Genomic DNA, 25,873 nt, shown 5'->3' with positions numbered 1-25,873 from the left:
GAAACTCCATTATGAGGACATATCTTCAGCAAACTGTAAGGTATGGAATGTCTTCATGCCATATGTAAACTCTGTGGATAACAGAAGGTGCTGTTGCATGAGGCAAATGTGTCTATTGCCCTATCTGTATTGATTTTATAAACTAAAATAAAGATAGTTTCATAGCCCTGCTGCCTCCCTAGAGTTACTCAAGCCAGAAGAGCAAAAATAAAAAGCATGAATTTTAAGATCAGTGGGTTACATAAGCATATGTGTTTCAAGGGCTTTGTTTCAAATAATGAAATCTTTCAAGTAGCAGTCTAGGCAACTTGACTAGATTTTGTCTTGTGTCTTGCCTTATTGTTTTTAATGCCCTTCTTTGCCTATATAGCAACTACTATTTCCTCTGACTGGATTGGGTGATACTTGGGAATGAAATACTGGGAGTACTAAAATGTTTAGTGGAGCTTTTTCAAAGGGTCCCTTGCTTATCTGCCCCTTCATTTCTTTATGCGTTCAGACAATACTTCCATTAAGTCTGTCATTAAAGCACATAAATACAGACGAAGGTCATTGGTGAATGTCTTAAAAACAGATGCCCACATCTTCTAGAACATGTGCCTACTTAATGTTTCAACAACTGTGCTTTGCAAAGCACTCATCAAATGCTTTTCATAGCCTTACTGGCTGTATCTGGCTGCTTGCAAATAAAATTCTGTATTTGTTTGCTAAGGTTTTAATGTACATACTACAGGGTGAGTTTAAGAAACAGATTGCCTGTGTCTGGTTGCTTGTTTGTATGCAGAGCATTGGTTGTGTTTTGTTAATGGGCTGTTAGTACATTTATTTAAATGGTTGCATTGCTGGCAAAAATGCAGTTGCAGCTGGCATAGTGTCTTTGGTCTTACTGTTTTAATATTAATCAATGCTATTCATGCAGTCATACAGTCCTAGGACCTTTTTGCAGCCACCAATAGCCACAATCCACCAGTAATGCTTGGAAGCATTTAAGGAAACCCTATAAATGAAAACTGGAAATGAAATTATGCTTGGTGCCAGTGAAACTAGGCAGATGGGAGATGTTAATTAACCGCTAACTGACAAATTTTGTCCTATACAGTATACATCATCTAACACAGTAAGAATAAAAAGTTATTTGTTCTATTAGAGTTGTCTCTGATTTATACACATTTTATGTTTGCTTAAAACTCAGGGTGGAGTTGGGATGATGCAAGGGATTACAGGGTCATTAAAAGAAAAAAGTAAATGTTTGCCTACACATCCCCTAGTACTAAATATTCCACAGATTGGTTGGCCTTATGTGTGGATTGCTATCCCACCCACTTTTGTGGCTTTAGGGGGAAAACTAAAGCTTCCCAGGACATTTTGAATTCTGCCCCAATGGAATTCCTCAAGCTGATCCGGTTTTGCTTTGCCAGAACGAAACTAATTCAAAACATTCTGCAAAGCTTTCCAGGTGGGACTGGTTTTTTTTTAAGTTCAAAACAAAACAAATTGTCTCTATCCCAGTTAGTCCTACTTAAGAGCTACAGAACTTATTATAAAAGAACAACAACGTTTTCCTCAAAAAGAATAGCACAAGATCAGGATTCATTGTAAGCAATTTAATTAAAGAGTTACAACAGTCCTCATTAAAAGGCTACTGCTCTAAGCTATTCCGTTACAGGTCAAAAACCACCTCAAAATGGTCTTAAGCAACAAGAAAGGATGGTGGCAACAGACCCATGTCTTTTAAAACAAGCTTGAATTGAACAGTTATGAAATGAAAAGCAGTTTGAGAGATGCTGAAATCTTGGCCTGTCTGTTGCTCCCAATCTTCAGCCTCAAATTAGCAAAATGTATACAAATGAATTTGGGGATATTGAAGAAAAAAATAGCATATTGAAAAAGAATCCAGTATCTTCCCATCAGTTCCACTCCTCCACTTGAAAGGACAGTAGAGATTTCAATCCTGGTGAACAATTATTTGGTTAATGAGTATATAGTAGGACAGGTTTTTTTTATTCTCTGTGTTTGTTATGAGGCAGTTGTCAAGAATGTTATAGTTATTTCCAAGCATTAATCCATATGAGGACAGATAGTGCAATTAACTAAATATAACCCTTGAAACAATTTGCATTCTGTCCTAAATGCAACTGGGAAAATATAAAATGGTTTATCCAGTAAGATGCCCCAGAAAATAAAGGGTGAATTATTAATCAGCTTATGAAAAAGCCGATTTAAGATGCTAAGATCCAAGGAGAAGTTGAATTTAAAAGATATGCTACCCATCAGCTTATGGCTGGTTTGAGGGAAAATCAAATATAAGCAGTCAAGGTGGCGGTGGCAGTACCAGTAGGAAATCATCAGATTTCAGAGGAAGAAGAATCTTCAATCTTAGAAGAGCAGATTGAAAAGAAAAAAAAGTTGATATTATTGAAATCAGATTGATGGGAAGCCACATTTTGAAATGTGTGAGATTTCACCACAGCACACAAGATCAGTTCCTGAGGAGACTGGTGGCTGAGGCTGCTCTCAAGCAAAAGAGGCATATGGGGCATATGCTCATACAAGTATTTTTCATTTAGTGATTGCCTCACTTAGTGACCATTCACGGTTATGACAGTGATGAAAAAATAACTTTGTGGCCAATCCTTGCATCTATGACCTTCACAGATCTGTAGAGCAAAGGAAAGCTGACATAAGATCATAAGCATAGTCATGGTTTCCCTTAGTGACCGCTTCACTTAATCACCTAACTGTGGTCCCAACTGTGGTCACTAAATGAGGACTACCTGTATTAATCATTCTATAAAAAAACAGATCTGTTACACTCCAGTCCTACAGGAACATTCCTACTATGAATTTGGGGGGAAATAATTAGTTAGAAATTATAGAAATGTCAATGACTTCTTTTTCTCTTTAGAGGCCCCTGGAACAATTTTGTAACAGCAAGAGTATTATATATACTCAGATAAGACTAGAAATTTTATGGCAAAATAAAAGTCAGGTTCAGCTTATCTGTGGATTGGCTTATCCAGAATTATGTACGGTAATACTTTTTAAAAATTCCCATATACAGCATACTTATGGATAAGTCTCTCAGATAGATCAACACTTCAATTTTTAACCACAATACTATGAAAAATTAGAATCAGCTTATCTGCAGTGGCACATTTTTCATAGTATTTTGCTTAAAAATTGAAGTGTTGGCTTATATGAGAATGGGCTTATATGTGACTATATACGGTATATTTGAATCTTTACCTGTATTTTATTTCACATATAATTAGGAAGTATTATTTTCAATTATTTATGGTCATTCTTATGTCTGTGTCTAGTAACATGCCACCCAGGGCTCAATTTATGCAAATGTATTGCATTTATAGCACATCTTTTCTCTGAAAGTAGCTTATACGTGCATATCTCCTAACACAATATTAATTGTATAAGATGTGATAGGCTGAGAAACAGATACCAGCTGAAAAGCACCCGAGGAGATACATGGCTCAACGGCAACATAAACCTAATCTGGTCCAAGTCCAATACTACTTTGGCATTTTCCCCTGAAAAATATAAAAATTAATGGTGATTCTTATAAAATAACAGAATGGCCTGGAGATATTCGTAACCAACAGGGAATCTGTAGGTTACACATGTTGGTGTTTTGTTTCTTGTTTTTGCATAATTTATATTTTAATACTCAAAAGCACAGTTCTACTGCTACCGTGTTTAGCTTTGCTCAAGATCCATTCTTTGTGCATCCAAATGATACTAAATTTTATTGCATGCTACCTACCCATAGTCACTTTGGGTTGAGATGGGTGGCCATATAGCTGTGACAAATAAGTAAACATATCCCATTCTTGGCATTGATAATCAGTTTTGTATGGATGTACAGATATTATTTTCTCTTATTGGTAATCAAACAAAGTCTTATTAAATAATTTAGCACACCTGAACCTGAAGCTTCCTCAATTAAACCTCCTTCTTTGATTGCTTCCTTGACAATAAGCCAGTCCTTATTCATTTTGCATGGAAAAGGAATAGCAGTTTGATTTGCTGGTATTTCATCCAAACATTTTAAATGAGGGATGAGTTTTTTCACTTCAACTCTGTAATTGTAATTTGGGTCCTAGAAAAAAGCCCCAAAGAAAAGAATGCCTTCAGTTATTTTGATCGTGTTTATAGGAAACAATCTGAAAAACAGGTAAAATGGGAAAATAACTATAAATGTAACAATAGTTAAACTTCTTATAAGAATAGCACTTTTTATGATCATAATAAATAAAACCCAAGCACTATTTAGTTACAGATACACTAAACATGCATCCCATGTAAATAAATTTCAATTCATTTATTTAATCATCAGTATTTAGGTAACTATTAAACAAATTGCTTTTGGGATACACTGTCTGTAAAACTTTTGTCAACTTTTTAATATCTACTTTTCCTCTCAGATTTTTCTACTGCCCCTTTTTTCCTATTTTCACCACATAATATATTACTGTTAAATTTGTTTTATCTTCCAATTAACACATTTAGATAAGATAGTGTCTGCTACCAGAGGTCTAGGTCATTTATCATCTAGACTGGTCTGGGTTTCTGCTTCCCAATTGTCTGGCAATGGCCACAAGAAAAACCTTTTAAAAAGCCAAATTAGCTGCTATGGGGGCCTGATTAATCTTGAGACTCTGCAGATCACCTTAACCCACAACTACAGTTTACTGATAAACAAACAAAACAGCCATGCAATTGCCCCTTCCGTGACTGTTACCATTACCCCGTATTACGCCCTAATATTAGATGAAACCAGTCTAATGACCTGTAGTGGATTGTATGAAAAGAAATGATTCTAGTTACTGTGGTATGAAACCCATTACAAGAATTCAAAGATGGTAAGCCTTAATTAAGTAAATTGGAGTCATCTTTTTTTGTCTGTCCTTCCTAGAAAATCCTTTTGATAGCCCTCACAATTCTATAAAAAAAAAAAGATAATCCCTCTCCCTGATCTAAAAAAATAAACCAATCCTTGATCTAAAGTGTGAGAGCTTCTTTTTACAAGTTTCCCTCTGTAACATTTTCTTATATCAAAAGTCAGCAATAAAGGGAAATCTGCCTGTCTTCTCTTATCCCTAACAAAAGGGCCCGCCTAATACACAGAGTCCAGTTCCCCTGTTGTGCTTCAACCATGATGTAGACTAAGAGGGAGCATTTGGAGTACTAAAGAGAGCACCTTTGCAAAATTTTCTTCTTTAATTGCTCATACTGAATAAGAAGATCAGCATTATTTGTTTTGGTTTTTAATTTTGTTTATAATTATTTTTTTTCAAACTAACTAGCTACTTTACCACCTTAAAAAGCTAAAAAGACACTATAAAATATTTTAAATCAATATGCAAAACTTTTTCTTTCTTTTGTAGTTTTTGGTAGTTTCTGGTCCCTACAGCTGCTATTCAGCTTTCCAGCAAAAGCCAGAAGTGTCAAGGTGATCTTTATTCATTCATCAAGATACTTCTAGCTTTCTGAGGGACTAACTGTACATGTAAAATGTGTGAAGGTGAGAATGGCCAAAGAGTGACAGATCTCCTGAAGGGGCTGAAGCTATAGAAGCAAGTTCTCTTTGTGAGAATCACATCTAGCTACTTGAGCAAAGTACACTGTATTTCTGTTTCAGATAGGACATAAAACAAATATTTCAAATTAAAAGAGAGATCTTGATTAAAACATTGGAATATAAATAAAAGATGACAGATTCCCTTTCTTTGGAAGTGTCCAAATAGAAGTTGAGTAAGGGCAGTGGAGGAGATTTCCTCAATTAGCAGTTACTTGGACTAGACCTTTGAGGTTCCTTCAATTTTACAATGCCTAAAATGCCTACTATCATCTAGTATTTTCATATGGTTTCAACTAAAACTTTTTCTGATTTCAAGCCAGTTGTCAAAAATGCTTTAATGAGTCATGCTTTGAGTAGGGGTTGGTTAGATGGCATCTAAGGTACCTTTCAACTCTATGATCTTATGTGGAAATTGTAATTCCAAACATTTGGAAGATACCAGCTCAAGAATAAAGTTTTCTAGGATAAGAAAAAAATACTAACAATAAAAATGGATAAAAGCCCAACTCAAAATTGTAAACAATTACTAATCTTTCTAAAATAAGAACTCATAAACCAGATATTAAATTGGCTGAAAAGAGCCATGTATTTGTTACACATAAAAAAGATAGAAAATGAACCCAGATTGTTTATTTTATAATGAATAAATAAATGAATGAGGGAGGAGTAGTTTTATTTAACAACAAAAAACAAAAAAGAAAAGAAGAAAACCCCCAAAGCAATGCAACAATAATGTCTGATGCATGTGTGTGTGTACATTTAACATAATGCTTTCATAAAGGAAGATATTTCATTATAACAGTCAAGCACAATTTTTATCTATTAGCAAGTTGTTCAAAAGTCATAAATACAGAAACACACTTATATAAAGACACACACACATGCACATTCACACGAAAATATTGGTCCTTGTATTATTGATTTGAAAAGATAGTAGGCTAACACGGAAGATCCTAATATAGCTTAGTCTCAGGCAATTTAGAGGTGTTAAGGTAATAACATGCAATTAACTAGGACCATTATTCAAGTGAAATAACATTACAATTATATGCTTTATACAAATATGCTGAAGTTTATCATGCTTATCGTTGTTTTTTACTACTGTTTTAATTTTTATAGGGAGTTTAAGAGTAAAAAAAACCCCTTAATTCTGAGTTTCTAAACAGCATCTTTTTTAATAAATCTAACTGGATATTAAAAAGAATTGACAATTGTCAGGCACATCTAGCAAACCCACTAAAATGGATGAAAAAGAATTCTGGCCACAACTGCCATTTGGCTTTTAAGAGCAATGATTAATACAGAAAAAAATTGAATTGTGAAGTGATTTAGGAAGATTGCATTGAATGCAAGATATAACCTCAACCCAGCTTCAAATTAGAACCCTCGACCAAAACTCTATATCATCTTTTTATACTTCAGTTTGTTCTGCTTGATTGCATCACGTACTCTTATTCTTGGGTAATTTTTAGTACACATATCTCTCCTTGCTGTTTCAAAATATAATCATACCAAACAACCACAAGCTGTACTGATTTTACTATACTGTACTGCCCTGTACTGATTTCACTAAGGTTTCTCCTAGCAACTAGGCTGTTACTGCACACTGTTCTGTCTTCAGAATGCTGAATAAAGTGTTGGAGATCTCCCAAGATTAATGATTTGAAGTACAAGTCTTCTTCTCCATATTAGAGTTATAGTATGCCACTTACCTATTCATCCAGATTGAGAAATAGTTCCTCCAAGGCAAAATTCACAAATATAACTTTGCTACATTAAACCGCAGCTTTAATTCATGATTGCATTGAGATAAATCAACAAGATATATAGATTACATGTGGCATACTAACACACACCTCTGAAGATTGTGGGCTTGGCTTCAAGCAAATAAGATTTCCCTCTATTGTAAGATTGGTCAGCTTAGTACAGAGCCGCAAGTATTGAATCTGACAAAGATCTTCAATGTTGTTTCCTTCTAAATCTAGAATTTCGAGGTTCTCCAGCAGGCTAATCTGACTTAGTTCACCAATATTGTTGTAGGCTATGTAGAGTTCCTAAAGAAAATTGAAGGACTCTTTCAATATTAAGGTAAATTATGATATATTAAATAAAAATAATAAGTCATAAACAATTAAGACTTAACAGTAAAAGGAAGTCACACAGACTTGCTTATAGATAAGCAGCATGAGCTTCATTTGCTTGATTGTTGTCATAGGTTTTTACTGGTAGCATATAGTATATGGCTAATAAGCATAAAACCTGCAATTTGCCATGATTCTTTAATATTATGCAGTAAATAATAGGAAAAATAAGAAATATGGCCTGTGCCTAGTATTGCAAAAACAAACAAACCATGGTTTAAAATTTTGGTTTATTAAGAAAATGAGACTGTATTTCTGGTATAATAATAATAATAATAATAATAATAATAATAATAATAATAATAATAATAATAATAATAACAACAACAACAACAACAACAACCAGTCTAATAATAAACCAGAAACAATGAGTAAAGTTGCCTGTTTTTAAAATACATCTTCTAGAAAGAGAGATCAAGTTGAAGCAATTTTTGATTCATAGAATAAACCACAGGTTTTTTTTTTACACTTTCAGTTTATTTGACTTGGCTACTGAATTAACAAATTCTAGGTTCTATTAGGGCTCATAGAATTGCCAAGAGTATGACATGACTTAATGGAAATCATCATCATCATCATCAGTTTACAATGTCAGCACATTGCCCCAACAATCTGGGTCCTCATTTTATAGACTTCATAAGGATGGAAGGCTGAGTCAACCTTGCACCCCATCAAGATTGAACTCCAGGCTACGGGCAGAGTTTGCCTGCAAGACTTCATTCTAACCACTGTGCCACCAGGGCTCCTTAATGATAATTATGGTAAATCTTCAGGCCATGTTATTTTCCTTATGGTTTTACATATATATTCATGTAGTTTTCTTAGCAGCAATAAGGAAGTGTTTGCCACTGTCTTCATTGGAGACATTACTTCATCTTCCCAGCTGACATTTATAATACTTTAAAAAAAATGAAATGCCATTGGACAAGGCAGTATTTTATGAATCAGATTTTACTTACATGTATACGTTTAAAAAAAATGTAACAATGTTTTAAAAAAGTATACCAAATCCCTCGGTTAAGAATACCCTCGTATAAGGAAGACCCATAGTAAAGAACAGAGCCTATTGTAGCAAAATTCAATTTAAACACACAAAGGTTTGAGTTTATTACACAATACTACTTATGCCCCATTATCCAATTATTGTGTTCTGGCTTAACACACAAATTCCAGTTAAGGATGGACCTTGGGAATGGAACTTGGTCTTAAACTGGGGACTACTGTAAATTAACCTGGATTTGATATCCAATTTCCTTCAAAGTAGTCAGGGCTGTGCACTATGTAAACAAGTCAAGCAAAACAATGTATTAAGTCTTTGACTCTCCTACCTTCAAAGAGCAGCAGCAAGAGATCCCATCTAAATCGGAGAGCCCACAGCGAGCCATCCATAGGACTTGAAGACGAGGTAGAGCTGTTCCAAGGTCCCTTAAGAGAACAAATGCCAGGATTCACCATTACCTATCAAAGGATTAGCTTCATCTTTAGAAGTTAATGAAAATATGTTGTTTAACATCAGAAAAAGAAACAGAAAACTCATTTCAGTTTTTATCAGCTGGGACAAAACTTGGAATACTTTTTTAAAAAAATTTGATCTGGAGATCTAAAAAGAAAGGGTTAAAGAAAAAAATGGAGTGCTTTAATAAAGGAGAATATTTGTATCTGAGGGTTGAAATGAGGAGTCTTTGGTGTTTTCTGAGCTTAGTTGTTGATGATGTTACCTAGTTTGGGTAATATAACATCTGGAGTGTCCCTATCGGGAAAGTTTTACTTAGTTTGAACTATGCATTCGCAGTGGTTTCAGCTGACCTTAAACATTGACACTGACGAATCACGACAATTATGCAACTGTACATATATATCCATGTAGAAATAAAAGGGCACTGGCAAACAGACAATTATGTAAAATGTAAGAAATAAGGAACAAATGAACATTTCAATATTACAAGATAAAAGAGCCATTAGCCCTTCAATAATCAAGTTTAAGCTGTTCATGGATTCCAATTTTCATCTTAACAAATTCATTGTAAGTAGTCTTCAACTTATGACCACTCATACAGCAACCATGCAAAGTTATGATGGGGCTAAATGAATGGACTTACAACCTGTGCCTGCAAACGTACCCCTGCACTCACGTGATCAGAATTTGGGCCCTAGAGAGATAGGGGTGGGAGTTGGAGGCAATCACTTACCTTATTGAAGCACAGGGCTGAGAAAGACCAAGCCTGGAATGGCTTGGATTGAGGTGGGCCCTTGGTTAACAACTAACTGCATTCATAAAGATGGCAAGGCTAGGATTGTGGTCACCAAGCGATGTGGTCATGTGACCACATCGCTTAGTGATGGAAATTTCAGTCCCAATTGTTATCTTAAGTCGAGGTTCACCTGTATAATGAATACTATAATAATACGTATTGTTATAATACATTACTAGTTCCTGTTGCACAATTCTATGTTAGTTACATCATCCCCTCATCAATTGTGTTTTTGCAATTCAAATTAAATTAAACTTAAATGAAAACACAGTTAAAAGATTGTTGGTCATGATTCTGTGTTTTCAAATATAAACTTAATATTAGTTAATATTCTATATGCTTAATATTTATTGCTTCCATTAACAACAAAAACTGTAATCACACATGATACAAGTGAAGTGAATTTTGACTCAGAAGTACCAATGAGACTTTCTTATATTTATATTTCTTATATTTAGAACTACATTCTGAAAACAACTGTGGCTGAATTATTGAAAGCTTGCCAGGGCAGACTGTCCTAGTATGCATACATTACAAAATCTATCCAATTTGTAATGTACCACATATTCTTTCTCAGAATTGGTGAAATGATTTGAAATAAAAGAGAAAACCAATATAAGGGTATGAAATGACATGTTGAAAAGAACAATAATTATTCAGTAAAATCCTTGTTTGAAAAAATGGGAAATAATCCCATTAGAGGCAAATTTCTTATTTGATTAGGACAAACCTAACAAAAATCCAGATGACATGTCAAAACACAAGCTTTCCATTCATGGAAAGAAAAAAATGGCAGCATAGATTTAAATCTAGACAACAGGAAATTGCTTTGACAAATTAGAAAATTGCAGAAAACTATTGAAATTCCATATTTGGAACTTTGACTCCTTCATAGACGGGAAGAGTTTCTTGGAGGAGAACTTCCTCTCCTGGCATGTTGACCCCAAGATTAGCACATCATAAAGCAAAAGTCATTCTCATCAAGTTCAGTTATTTTCCAGATCAAGCAATTTGAGGCAAGTATAGATTACTTTGGAAACTTGAGAAGAGCAGAACTCTAGATGGTCTAACAGTATGGGAGGGCTCAGCTTGATATGTATAATTTATAATGGGAGTAGCTGTACAAATTAACTATATTTAAACAATTAGTAAACTGTGGTATTAGATATTTTGCTTGGTCTTGATCTTCTTGGGAATCGGTATCAAACCCTTAACTTTTTTTCCAATCAAATTTTTAAAATTTGACATGGTACTTTGTGTACGCATATTGTCTCAAATTTTGTACTGAATTAAAAACCCCCAGAGTTTTTAAAATACCATTAGCTTTTTAGGAAGTATCAATATAATTAGAATTATTGTTAACATCCAGCACCAATACAAAAAAAAATCCCGTAGCAAGAAATGAGTTAAGATGAGCAACTTCTCTAGCAATGAAAGGCAGATGTAAACTTGCAATAATCTCAATGAACTTCACCTCCAAGTAAGTAAGCACAGGGCAGAGCTGTGTAGGACAGTTAGGATTATACTTTCCTGTGTAGTTATTTTTGTAGCCTGAAAGTATTTTTAAACTAGTTTACAGAGTAGTAGTCTACACGGGGAAGCAGAAAGAACTTTCAGAAGAAGGCACTATAAAACCATGTCAATACTGTTGCCAAGAAAATAACATAGACATACACCCTTAGCCATCAGAAGTCAAGCCCAACTTGAGGCAGACTTTACTTTTATGTCTATTCACAGAGTACTAAATCTGGAACACAGAAGTTGATTACCTCAGGAAATTGGTTGCAATGACAATACATCATTTTTACTACATACCAGTATCAAAACAATGGAATCGTTTACTGAATTCATAACTAAAGCATGGGTGTTTTATAAAACATAAAACTCTTTCTAACATTTATTTGGAATCCCAACATTTAACAATTGCTGAACTCTGGAAAAACAGAATGGGTTCTGACCTCTCTCTGTATAACATCTTTTATTTGAAGGGGAATACTAGCATATCCATCCTTGGTTTTATTATACTCAGAGTTATATATTCCTAATTTCCCCAGTCCCCCTTTGTAGTATGTAATATCTCCAATCATTTTCACTATCATTCTCAAAGCCTATATTATTTTGCCTGAATTAAAATGTGATATCCAGAACTGGACCCAGTATTCAATTTAGAACCTATCTTTGGTTTAGAAGCTAAATTTCTGTTAATATAGTCTAAAAATATATTTTGCACTTTTGCAGCACATAATATTGCTGAATATTGCTTTCATTTTGAAATCAACTACCAGTACTATTCCAAGATATTTTTCACAAGTACTGTTACAAAGCTAATGTTCTTAATTCTATTTCTATGCATTTGACATCTGATTTCTAAATGAATAATTTGTTGCCTTTGTTAAATTTCATTTTATTTTGGAATCCATTTCTCTAACCTATCAAGAGCATTTTGAATTTTATTTCTATTGCTCTAGAAAATGAACAATTCCACTCAATTTTGTGTCATCTACAAATTTATAAGCAACCCTAATATCTCTTCATCCAAATTTTGGGCTCATCTATGGTTATGCTATCACTAATGTCTTAAAGCAGAGAATGCCACAAGAGGCAAGGAGTGCATCCTTTAGCTCAAGGGTCTTCAAATTTGGCAAGTTTAAAACTTGTGGACTTCAACTCCCAGAATTCCTGAGCTAACATGACTGGAGGAGGAATTCTGGGAATTGAAGTCCACAAGTCTTAAAGCTGTCAAGTTTGAAGACCCCTGCTTTAGATGACCAACAGGAGGCTACACTGATAATGGGACAGAGTTCTGCAAAATCAGCAAGGAGCCGCATCTCTGCTCAGTTTATTAAAACAAAGAAAAAATTGTTACATAAATCTTAAACTCTGCAGGGAAAGAAATCCCAAAAACAGACTGAGGAATTAATGGAAATAATGTCCTTGCAAGCTTCACAAAGCTGTAGCACTTCTACTAGAAACTTGTGATACGTTTCTCATTAAATCTTAGCTTCACCAGAAATAACTTGGCTCAGAAGTAACTAAACAGAGACAATATGAGATCAAAATATTGAGCCTATTGGGTCAAATGTGGATAAGGCCTTAATCTCTTCCCTCACTATCAATCTCATCCCATTAATCCATTTCTCCAGATTGTGTTGCTTTCTGCCTATGCAATATTGGATAAACATTACAAATTCTGAAGCACACCTAATTTTGCAAATGAAAGAAAATTAAGAATATTACTTTACGAACTACAGTTTATTATGACTATAGTGGATTCTTTCTCCAGCTAGGTATAGAAATCTAACCTTTCCTAGGAATAATGAATTGACTGGATTTTACTTCACTAGAGTTATATGTAAGTTTTAACATACTGCAAGATTATCTGCAGGAAAAAATAAAACAAAGGACTTAATATCTTTTAAATCTATAGAAGGAGTAATTTGATTTATAATGTCCAAGAATTATGCATAATAATGTATGATTTTGTAAACTGGATATAACCAGGTACATAATATAATACATTTGCATAGTTCAAGAACAGACTTTATCAAGTTTTTCTTATGTACAAAAGATAAAATGTGTAGTCAATCTCTCTGAAATAGAAAGAAATGCTATAAGTAGTAAGAGACTTGAATATTATTTCTGACTTAACTTTCTGAGTTATTATTTCTTACCTCACAGAAGTGAGTATACTTCCATTCAGTTTTAGTTGTTTCAGATTAGGGAGGTAAGAACCTGTAAAATCAGGAAACAAAGACAAATATAAGCAAATATATATGTGTTGTACTCCTCTCAAACATCGAATTTCAAATATTTTAATTTCACAGTTTGTACATTTGTTTACCATGACATTTGACTGATTTCTGATGTCTAATATTTTCACAAAAACATTTCTTACCAAAGTTGCCTAGAAATGATCCATTCTATGTCTGACTATATTTTAGGCCAATAGTAACTGACATAAAATATAACATTTTGCCATTACTGAACTTGTTTTGCAACTCTTTTTAGGATGGTTGTACAGCACGTCACCATGGTTGTTAAACAATTGACATCTGATAACAACACTTAATGGTCACTAAGTGAACCAAGTGGTTTTTAGGCAAATCCAGCATATCAGATGAGTGAGGTTTTTTGCTGTATTCTGCTGGAAAATGACAAAAAAGTCACAAATTGTATTTATATGAGGATACTGGTCATAACTGATCATAAATGTGAGTCAGCCACCAACTGCCCAAAATGGATCATATGACCATGGGAGGTGTTTGTGGCAGTCATAACTCCAAAGACGGGTCAAAAGTAGTTTTTTTAGCAATAGCACTTAGGCTTATATACCGCTTCACAGTACTTTATAGTCCACTCTAAGCAGTTTAGAAAGTCAGCATATTGCCCCCAACAAACTGGGTCCTCATTTTACTGACCTTGGAAAGATGGAAGACTGAGTCAACCTTGAACTGGTCAGGGTCGAACTCCTGGAGTGAGAAGTGAGTTAGCCTGCAGTAATGCATTCCAAGCACAACACCACTATGGCTCAATATAGCTTAAAACTCCATTGTAATGGTTGTTAACTGACCAGTCATTAAGCAAAGACTACCTGTAGGTATAAATGCTATTGTGCTATTTTGTTTAAAGAAAAGGAAGGTGGACATAATAGTTCTTAAACATGCAACTTGGCTAACTGCCATGCTGACTTGTAATTAATTGTCTCAGCACATTCTTTGAGTCCCATGTTGAGAACAGACATTTGAGGGTTATTGCTTATAATAAGTAGTAGTTTCATTAGTATTCTCTAAACATTGCAATTGTTTAATAACCCTCCTTTTAATGGTAATTCCATGCCAAATCCACTAAAAGTAGAAACTGGGAATTATATTAATCCTGCATTATAGTTGTTGAAATACAAGTTAAAAAGTTAACTTTTTTTAAAAATTATTTTTTTCTCTGGGATTTGAGAAATGCTCTCTCCCATGATCAAAGTTTTCCAATACAAAAGTACTTTTTTCTACAAAGTGTGATGTACACAACTAAGTTAATTAATTGGCTTAAAGTCTCTGAATCTTTAAACATTTTACCATAGAATATTCCAGAATTTCCAGAAAAGAAGTAGTAACTGACTGTAAACATTTAATTAAAAATATAGATTTTTCAGAAATTTCATCATCCTTCTAATTTTGCTCTTCTAATTCACACAGTCAACTCCCTCCTTTCTTTTCCTTTCCATTTCTCCCTCAGTGTCATCTCTGTGTGCCTCAAGTTGTATTCTCTCAAGAAAACTGCAACCCCCTTATGTGCCACTTGCCACTCATATCTTTCTGGTTTTTTTCTATAACATACTTTGATATGAGCTATATTATTTTCAGACAAGAAAGTAAGCATGATGCATAATTTGTAGATCGCTACCCAAAGTAACTTGTTCATTAGCTATGTTTATACTGACAGCACAATGGTCCTTATAGAATACTTTATTTCGCCAAATGCAATTAGACACACAAGGAATTTGTCTCCAGCTATCAGTGTACATGCAAAACAACAGAATAATAATCATAATCATAATAATAGCAATAACAGAAGGTAGAAGAAAAGATGAAAAGGATAATAGTAATACAGCCATACTACATGAGTAAAATATACATAAGACAGTACTGTGGAATTGGACAGTACTGTAGAGTGATGGCATGAGGCAAAAAAACTGTCTCTGTGTTTTGTTGTTTTGGCATGCAGTGCCATTAGCGGCATCCCAATGGGAGGTGTTGAAACAGTTTATGTCCAGGAAGTGAGGGTCTGTAGATATTTTCTCAGCCTGCCTTCTGAACCACTCAATGGAAGTCTGGCTGGTTGCAATTATTTTTTTCTGCAGTCTTAACTATCTGTTGAAGTCTGTACCTGTCCTGTTTGGTTGCTGTATCAAACCAGGCAGTTACAGAAATACAAACTACAACAATTCCTCTACAGAACTGTATCAACAGCTTCTGGGGCAGTCTGAGCTTTCTAAGTTGATGCGGGAAAAACATTCTCTGTTGTGCCTTTTTAATGATAGTTCTAATGTTAGGTGTTCATTTCAAATCCTGGGAGAATATAGAATCCAAAAACTTGAAGGACTCTACTGTTGATAATGTGCTGTTGAATATAGCAGGAAGTGATAAAATAGAAGAGCTCCTCCTAAAATCCATTCTCATCTCTACAGTTTTAAGCATGTTCAGCTCCAGATTGTTCTGGGTGCACCACAGGGCATCTATATGCAGACTCATCATTGTCTTGAATGAGACAATGACTGTTGTATCATCTGCAAACTGCAGAACTGCAGTGGATCGTGCTTTCCTGCAAGCATTTTCTTATTATTGTCATTGTATTTACACTTATGAAAGGATTATATAAGCCCTTTCTAGGACACAACCAGTACTAGGGAAAAATGTTCCATTGGGCCTGTTCTTAAAAAAAATGAATTTACAAAACAGATTTCAAATATTTTTCCCTACTTGATAGATGTGTTGCTTTTTTTCATTTCTATAAATTATCAAGTTCACTTTCTATCATTATGCTTTTTTTTAACCCAGATAACACAACAGCTTCAGACATAAAATCAATTTAGTGAATTTTCCAAAGGCAACATTAAATGCAACTATTGATTCATTTATGATTCTCACATGTTAGTTTTTTAATTTATTCATAACCTACCTTTGTTATTATTATAATTGTAATAACTCAAGGTGACAAACACACCTAATATGCTTCTGAATAATCTGAGACAGAATAAAATTTTCTCTCACCAAAATTTCCCAGACTATTCTCTCTGGTGTTTACACGCATCTCAAGGGCCTTCACTTGCCGTAGATCATCTAGACCTGTCAATGCTTTCTGCAATAATAAACAAAAAGATAAATATATATGTATAAATTATGGGTCCTCTATCACAGTACTTCGAGAAACAGCTCTCATCCTAAAATTTATCCTGAAACAAAAAATGTAGGAAGTCAAACATTAGTTTTGAATTCTAATTCCTGCATTAACTTTTAATATAACAGAAGAAGGAAGATATGGCTACATAATACCAAATATATTATTAAAGAAACCAATTGCTCTATAGTTGTGCTGCTTGGGTAAAGGCTATATTTCTGAGTAATATGAGAATTTAAAAATAAAATTAGTAACAAAACATGTACAAAATTGTTTACAATTAAAAACCTGGCACAGGAAATGCTACTATTTTACCCGTAAACATGCTCTTCCATGGTAGCTCCAATAATGAGAAAGCTTAATTTGATTTGCTCAAACTTGAGAAAATGTTCTTAAAAACAGTCAATAACATTTATTTACTGTATGACTCTGCTAAAGAAATAAAGCTACTTCTTTAATTATAATCACTGCTAATACGAATATTTAGGGGAAAAAATAATATTGAAGCAATTTGGATGGAGAAGAGAACATTCAATATTTATCCACATATACATACACTTTATTCTAACAGCAAAACATATATGAAACAGATAAATAAAATATATGAAACATACGAATCATACTGCTGAATCCTTGGAATGTAATAACCTCACAACTGTTTAGTAACAGCTTTTTTTTAAAAAATGTTCATATTTTAACTCCAAGTAGATGCTAAAACAAAGGTCCCCAACCCCTGGGCTGCAGCCCACTACTGACTGGGTTGTAACCTGTTTGAAACTGGGTCATGCAAGCAGTGGGTAAGCGTGCACATAGTTCCACTTGTGCGAATGGCAGCGCTCACATTCATGTGTAAAACTCCATTTGCATGAGGTCGAGTATGTGCGCCCACCCCTCGCACAAATGGAGCTGTGCACTCAAGCATGTGTGCCTGCCACTCGCAGTGAAGCATCCCGTCTCCCCCACTGGTCCACCAACCCTGATCGGTTGCAGACCACTGCGTTAGAACTTACAGCAAAGTTTTCAAGTTATATGCATTTTTGAATTGCTAATTCATTTTCTAGCCAGATATGTAAGCCATAAAAATTTCTAGTTCAGTAAAGTTTGGAAGTTTCCAAGTTGTATATTTATCTTTCAGGCGATTGCTGTAAAAAGAAGTGTACATTATAAGTGCATTGTAATTATATTGCCTGCTGCTCAATATTTCCAACATCCCAACGAAAATATTTTTTTCTCCACACATCAATGATTTTATTTTCTTTAATTGCCGCATTCAGATCTCATAATATATGTTAGATTTATATTTTTCTTCATATTAAATAATAGAGACTAAACAGTTATGTAGATTAAGAATACTGGGATGAATATGTTAATTTGTATCATGCTTATTTGCATAGGACTTTTTTTCCCCTGGAAAACACGTCAGTTTCTAGCAATTGCTTGAAACGTTCTTACATTCTCTGTCCAAATATTTACATAACTAAATATATAATCTACCTCTCCAAATCATTCCTATGCTATACAGCAGCCAATAAACTATTTTACACATCTGCATTGAAAGCGTAATAAGCATATTTCCTGAAAAGTAAGTCCTACTGTCAATAACTCTATTTTGCATTGTTGTGTACGCCAGTTTTTATAATGTCAAGCCTTGAAATAAAAACAACCCTCTAGAGTAGGGGTGTCTAACTCAAGGCCCAGGGGCTGGATCTGGCCCACAGGGTACTTAGTTCTGGCCCATGGGGCTGACCTGGAAAGAGTGAAGGATCGGCCCGCGGTGCTTCTGCCAGTGAAAACAGAGCTCGGGAGGGCCTGTTTTCACTGGCAGAGGGTTGCAGGAAGCTGTCGCAGCCGAAAACAGAGCTCAGGAGCCCGTTTTCGTTGGAGAGTGCTTGGGCTACCACAGGTGCCTCCGACAAGAGTGACGTCAAGCTGGCCACAGCCACCTCGGCCCCCCCAAGGTCAAACACAACCCTGATGCCGCTGCCAATTAAACTGAGTTTGACACTCCTGCTCTAGAGCCTATGGGTAATCATTAGAAATTGCTGAAAACATGTTTTTACTGTTACACGGATAATGCAATAATAAGACAATCTGTAAGATTAAGATCTCTATTTTTGCTATTCCTCAGGCAAACATCTTGTCCAGTTTAAAAAAAATTTTGTGTTATACACTAAGAAATGTACTCAGCATTAGAAATCATAGAGACTTATGTAAGGCAAGTTTAGTGTTTTAGCAGTAGCCACAAAAAGACATCCAAGGCAAACCAGCAAGGGAGAAAACATGAATGTTCAGGGATTAACACACCTGGGATAGAAAATAATTGAAAACTGGAGTTGTAGTACCCCATGTGGAACTGGTGCATAATTCGGAGTTTTCCTTGATGCTCGACTCCCTGTGGCCAGGAGAGTCTCTGCACATAACCATCTTGTGCTTATTTTGCCTATGTAACACCTCTACTTTGTGAGCTGCACTGGTTACCAATGGGGCTTGGGAGGCAAGAAGATTCCACCTCTACTCCATGTGTATCTTGCTCCCTTCCTTGCCATCTTTATTCATTTTAAATCAATTTTTAATATTTATTATTTCAATATTTTAATGTTGTATCTTGTTGCTTTTACTTGGTTATAAGCCTCCTAGAATCACCTCTAGGTGAGATGGGCGGCATATACATTTAATAAATAAATACAATATATTGATCATCACCTCTAAAACCCTTCTCAGCTTAAGATCCAAATATTTATGGGATTACCACTTATTCTTTCTATCTAGCACTGTTGGCTTTCTCCAAATCTCATCTGGGTCTAACGGTTGTTTAGTTTGTTTTGTTCTTCCCCAATTTGCTATTAATTTCCAGTTTTATTCTCATGTTTTAATTCTAGTACATAATACATACCTAGAGTTCCCTTTATGATTAAGGTAGCATACAAATTAATAAATAAATACCGGTATATACAATCTCAGTTTATCCCTGGAATTGGCAAATGGGTGTGGGAAAGTCCCGATAGTGCTGTCATCTAATTCTTTCAGAATGAAGCAGAAAAAGTATATAATGCTTTTTGATCACTAGCATGACTAATATATTTTACCTAGGGAGCATCCTATTGTCAGCATACTCAGAATATGCCACAACTCCTAAAATGAAATCTAGTTCCAGAGGCCAGCAATCTCCCTGCATTGGTCTTAATGATTTGGGTTCAAATCAACCAACATGATCCAGCTCTGTGTTACATTCCAGTTAAAACTTGTTTCCAGCATCCAACATTCTCACTTCAGTTTTCAGCAACAATCAATCAATTTGATAACATTAGGCTTTATTTCTAAATTGCTTTTGTGTTACTGGCACCCAACTATTTATCTTATAGCACATGGCCTTCTTCTATTACTGGATAATCTGTCCTTAATTTCTTACAATTTCCCATCACTGTGCAATTAAAATCACAGTTGCACTGCTGCCATGCTGCCTAATTGTGACTTACGGATTGCATATGCTGAGCTAAATAGCGCTCTTCTTTTTTTCCAGAAAGCTTCACCAATTACCTATTTTTGTACTTGTTCAGTCTGCCTGTCAAATTCATTTACTTTTATTACCCAAAAATAAGTCTCTGCCAAGAGGGAAAAGGAAATGATTTTAAATAAAGGATATGGCTTGCCAATAAAAATGTTGTTTTTCCTTACTGATGATTGCAGAGCCCAGTTAACTGTATATACCCAAGCTTCCAACAACAAACTAGGCAAATGATACTAACAGAAAAACTTTAATATTTTTCATTGAGGGAGGGAGAAAAAGGACAGAAGGGAAGTATAAAATATAGTGAAATCACTAATTCACTAATTCAAATATTGCATGTTAGTAACAGAAGTTAGAATATTTAAAATTATAAGTGAAGGATTAATTTTACCGTGAGGGTTTATTATATGTTTATTATCAATATGATTTAGTACTAATAATTAATATTAATATTATATGGAGAAAATACTGTTTTGATTACTACTAATGAACATGATGATGATGATGACTATTACTCAAACTAACTGTAACCAGAAGACACTGTTTATATAGACATTGAAATAGTTGCTTTTTCTTTATATAGTAAAAATAAAAAAAATTGGAAAAAAATTATTGCATGTTAGTTCTGAATTTTTTTTTACTAATATTATCATTATATTTAAAGGCATAATTTGTACTAATAAACTAAATGCCATCAGCAATAGATGCTCACTTAGCTACTTTGTGCTAGTCAATTTCAGCACAACCACTTCATAGGATTACTATTGTAGGAAAACAAGTAGTGAGGAGATATGCTAACTTGAGCTCTGAAAGAAAAGACAGGATATGCTCTACATTTAACAAATAAAATAATGTATCATTAGATGATGAAAAAATGCCATGACTGAGTTTCATGGAATACAAGAAACTATAAGAGTGAATAGATGGAAATCCTAAAAATGTCATACTTTGTTGTTCCTGACCATTTGGTGTGCTGATATGATGGGTCCTGGACTCCGTCAATGTATGATGCCTTACTATTCCATTTAAATAAGAGCATGGGTAAGGAATCTTTTTGGAAGACAGGGGCTACATTTTTAGGGCTTATATAGGACACATATTATTATTTTCAAAATTATTTTGAAAACAGTATTTTCACAGAGCTCTTAGAACTGCTCACCAAATCACTAATGTCCAAATTTAACTACTGTTATATGGACGGTGTGAATAGTGAGCATTTGGTTCACAATGGCATTGTTTTCATTCCAAAAAATACAAGAAAATATATGAAAGCAGAAGGAAACAGTGGCAGAACAATGCAGCTAGGTGAGTGAAGTTGGAAGGTTACATGCATGACATCTGGCATTTGATTTAGAACACAACTCAGTAAATAATTGTAGTAGTTATGGGCATAGGAGGCAGAATGTAATGGAAATTTTCAACAACATTCCCTACATTCTGGATCCCTTAAATTGCACTTTTTAAAACCAGAAATTTATGTTAAACATATTTGCTTTAGTAATTGGAATAGCATAAAAAGATTGCCAGTTTAATAAAGATGTTGACTATATAATTTCATTTATTTTAGCATTTTTCTCACCTGCATTTCTTTTGGCTTCCTAAGCAACAAGCTTATTTACTTTTCATCAACAAAGAGGAAAAAGTTTTCATCTGTATCAAACTTCATTTTTTCAAAATAAAGAGAATTTTCCCGATTAAGTGACTTAAAAAAGAAGGCAAAGGATTTCTCAAACTTCTTTCCTACAGAGAAAACTACATACTGGCTTGTTGCTGCCTGATTCACAACAAAATACAAGCTATCAACTAAGTACCCTACTGCCAAGGACATGAACTGCATCTTAGGCTTTTTCAGACTTTAATTTGTTAACCAAATAAAAAAAAATGCATGATACAATAGAATAAAAAAAAATCATGATGAACTTTAGCCTCATTCTCTTCAAAGAGAATGCAGCACTATTGTTTTACCAACATAAAACATTTAAATATTAAAAGAATGTGAATGTTTATAAATTTGCTGAACACAGAGAAGATTGCCCACAAGAGAAGTTCTGAAAGAACACTAAACGAGCTCAAACACCTGAAACTCTACCCAAAGCAATGATTCTTACACCTTCTGGATACGGGGCCGCACTTTTTTAAAAATGCATAACCTTAATCACTACAACACAAACACACAAGCTTGAAAAGGACTCTATATCAAAATCAAACCACCATTTATAGCCCATGGCATCAAGCACAAAGCAACTAAATCCCTCCAAAATATCTTAAGTTACCCAAAAGACCCAGGATCCTCAGAAGAAAAAATAGGGGTCTGGTACAATATATAATGTAAAAACTGTAACAACTATTATGTAGGACAAACAGGCAGAACTCTAGCAGAAGGCATCCATGAATACCAACTAGCAGTTTAGAAGACAGGATGAAAACTCCCTAATCACACCACACATGAACTGAGTTAATCATAATTTCAACTGGGAAACTGTGAGCATCCTAGACCAAACTAAGTCCAAAAACACTAGAAAATTCCTGGAAGCTTAGCACTCAAACAAATCAGCCATCAACTGGGACATAGAGATAAACAATATCTACATATCATTCAAAAGAGCCAATCAAAAAACCAACAAAAGAAACAAAAAGACCAAAATACCTCCTCTTCAGCAATCAATACCCAGACAGGCAAAAACCGACAGAAGAATTAACTATCATGCCAACAATCAAGCAATAAACAATATCCCAATTAAAGAACTACCAACTCAGACAAAAAAATGAACAGTAAACAAGAGCCCAATCAAGGAACTACCAAGAATACATCCACCAACATTATAACTCCCACTTGTATATAAACAGAGAGAAGACCTCACCCCTTCTAGCACTGATGATGTTACCTAGTTGGGTGATGAAATATCTGCAAGAAAAGTATCTATGGAGATTCTCAGTCATCCGGGTCATGGTTATCCCAAAGGTGCTTTTTTCAAGAAGCAACTGGACTTTCTGATTTTTCTTTGAAGATGTTTTGCTTCTTATCCAAAAAGCAAGAATCTATCCAGAGCTGAAGAAGCTTCTTGGATGAGAAGTGGAATGTCTTCAAAGAAAAATCAGAAAGTCCAGTTGCTTCTTTAAAAAGCACCTTTGGGATGATCTGCAAGAAAACAACCAAGCTCAGAGAGCACAAGAATCCTACTGAGAAAACAGTTGCTGGGATCCAGAAAAAGCTTGTTGCTAGTGAAAATGTTGTGACCAAAAAGAGTTTGTTGGCTGAAGTGGGTGGAGGAAACATTAATTATCCATTTCTGTTCATTCTGTGATCCTCAACATCATCCTAAAACATGCTCTGGAGACTGAGGATACTCCAGAACTTTATAGCACTGGAATCTGACAAAGAAAAAGATCACCTCACCTTGCTAACTTACTAGGAAGTATGAGCTGCATAGAACTACACAGGGAATGGTTCTGTGGGCAGAGATTAAATTAGATCTTGCCCAGTATTCTAGAGTGTTCTTACTTAAACACAGGTGGATGAGGACAATACTTCAAGTTAGCAACAGAACATAAGGTGAACATGAAATTATTTCTTAAAAGCCATTAAGGAGTACAAAGCATTTAAAAAGAGTAACTAATACAACTACTCAGATATTCCAGATCAGTTATTTTAAGATAGGTTAATCCTACTAGCATGGTAAACAAAATCATAAACATAAATCATTGTTGTATCATACTTACAAATTTAATTATATTAAAATATCCCCTAATTTGAGTCTTCAATAACTAAATAGAAATTAGTGTAATATAAAATAGGCCTCGTGATTTCCAATCACTTAGTCTGAACAAATGTATGAAGTTATGAAAAAAACAGAATTATTCAGAACCATATTCAGTGGCTCCATCTAACTGCAATACTTTCAGGTACGCCAAAGTACTGCAATGGTCATTAGCAAGGCTAATATACGTATATACAATAACATAGCATATACTCACCAGCTTGTGGGGAGAAATATATTCATCCACAAGTAGCTCTTCATCTTCTTTAATAGATGGATTGGGGTTCAGGAGACCTTGCCAGCTGAGATCTGTAACCTTAACTGTTGCTGAACCTGGTCTTGAAGTTCTATCTAGTTTCCAGTTTAGCTTCATTTCAGAATGCCCTAAATGTTAAAACACACAAATGCAAGCTAATTATTTGAATCCTGTATTTATTTCATGCATCATAAGATAAAATAATGTAGGATTATCCTAAAAATGTATGAAGATTGAAAAAATATAAAACCTTTACTAATCAGAATGATATGCTTAGATTTATATGCATATAGGTTATATATATAAAACTAACAATCATGAAAAAGGTTGTGCAAGCTGTTTATATTTGATATTATATCTCTGTTTTTAATGAACAGATATAACCAAATAGTTAAGATGTTGGACAGGAATTCAAATTCAAATCCCTATTCAGTTTCTGGGTGGAACCTATGTCATAAAATTGTTGAGGGTAATATAAGAGATAATATTAAAGGGGAATTCTTATGTCCATCGCTTGCATTCTTAGACCAAAAATGGGATATCACTGTAACAAATCAATGCCTTTTGATTATATTGGAATTCAAATAAATCAGCTAAGCAATATAACTTTAACAGAGGAAGTCTGTTAAATCGATTGACATTCAAAAAATTAATAATCAATACTGGGTATGAATCAGTCTAATTCTTACTGTCCAGTGATTTGAATGTCAGGAAATTCCAGATAATCTTTTATATCTCTTCATGCTGGCTAAGATGTTAAATATCCAAAGCCCTTAAGGGCGAAAGATTTAAATGATTAGAAGAGTATCCGAAACTTTTAACATAAATACCTAAAATATCTTCTTAAAAACCACCTTTAGATCCACCACGCTGGCAATTTTCATCCTATCCCCAACTTTTTCTTTTTCAGGGTTCACTTCTCCAGTTTTCCTAGTGTGAATATAAAGCTGCTAGGTAAGGTCATTCATTGATACAGGATAAGGAATGTAAGTATGAGGATGATATCCAGTTATACCCTTCAATGCCCTTTAAGATCTTTCTCAACTTAAAGAGCATCATTTGAATAGCCTGGGGGAGAAAGAGGTATAACTGGATATCATCAGCACACTTACATTGCCTGAAGGCTTTGAAGATCTGGTGAAGGAAGAACAGACTTCAGCTTAACCCTAGTAAGTCTGAGTGCCTGTAGTTTTAGGGCCATCTAGATCAGCGGTTGGCAACTGCTGGGCCACAGCCCACTGCTGGGCCATGAGAAAATTTTGGTGGGCCGCAGAGAAATCTCACCCCCAGAGAACACCCCCCAAAGCAATTAATCCAGGCTGCGCAGAAACACAAGGCTGTGCCGCCCACACGGCCCACGGGAACCCTCCCCACCCACTCATTCCTTACCCAGCAAACTTGCCTGCTAAATTGCTATTTTTCCAACCATCAGCTGTTCTGCTGTGCCGGGAGATTTAGATTAGCTAGGAAG

General features: G+C 34.7%; 1 protein-coding gene across 2 annotated transcripts in view; it reads right to left on the bottom strand.

Moving 5' to 3' along the window:
* The window catches only part of LRRC56 (leucine rich repeat containing 56), a 47,247-nt gene that overhangs the window by 9,370 nt on the left and 12,004 nt on the right, over window positions 1–25,873 (bottom strand). The window contains exons 3-8 of one of the 2 annotated variants that reach the window (XM_087950769.1): window positions 24,364–24,530; window positions 16,754–16,841; window positions 13,661–13,721; window positions 9,066–9,162; window positions 7,453–7,650; window positions 3,937–4,114 (exon numbers count right to left, since the gene is read on the bottom strand). In XM_087950769.1, the coding sequence (XP_087806895.1) occupies window positions 3,937–4,114; window positions 7,453–7,650; window positions 9,066–9,162; window positions 13,661–13,721; window positions 16,754–16,841; window positions 24,364–24,530 (789 nt within the window). Of the gene's footprint in view, window positions 1–3,936; window positions 4,115–7,452; window positions 7,651–9,065; window positions 9,163–13,660; window positions 13,722–16,753; window positions 16,842–21,967; window positions 22,079–24,363; window positions 24,531–25,873 lie in introns of those variants that run through there. The other variant, XM_087950770.1, reaches the window with a different exon arrangement.

Source organism: Notechis scutatus, chromosome 1 (assembly GCF_049901735.1).
Source record: "Notechis scutatus isolate UNSWTSFEM ecotype Mainland chromosome 1, rNotScu1.2, whole genome shotgun sequence".
In the NCBI taxonomy this organism is placed as follows: domain Eukaryota; kingdom Metazoa; phylum Chordata; class Lepidosauria; order Squamata; family Elapidae; genus Notechis; species Notechis scutatus.
This window is presented reverse-complemented; position numbering and strand designations above follow the sequence as displayed.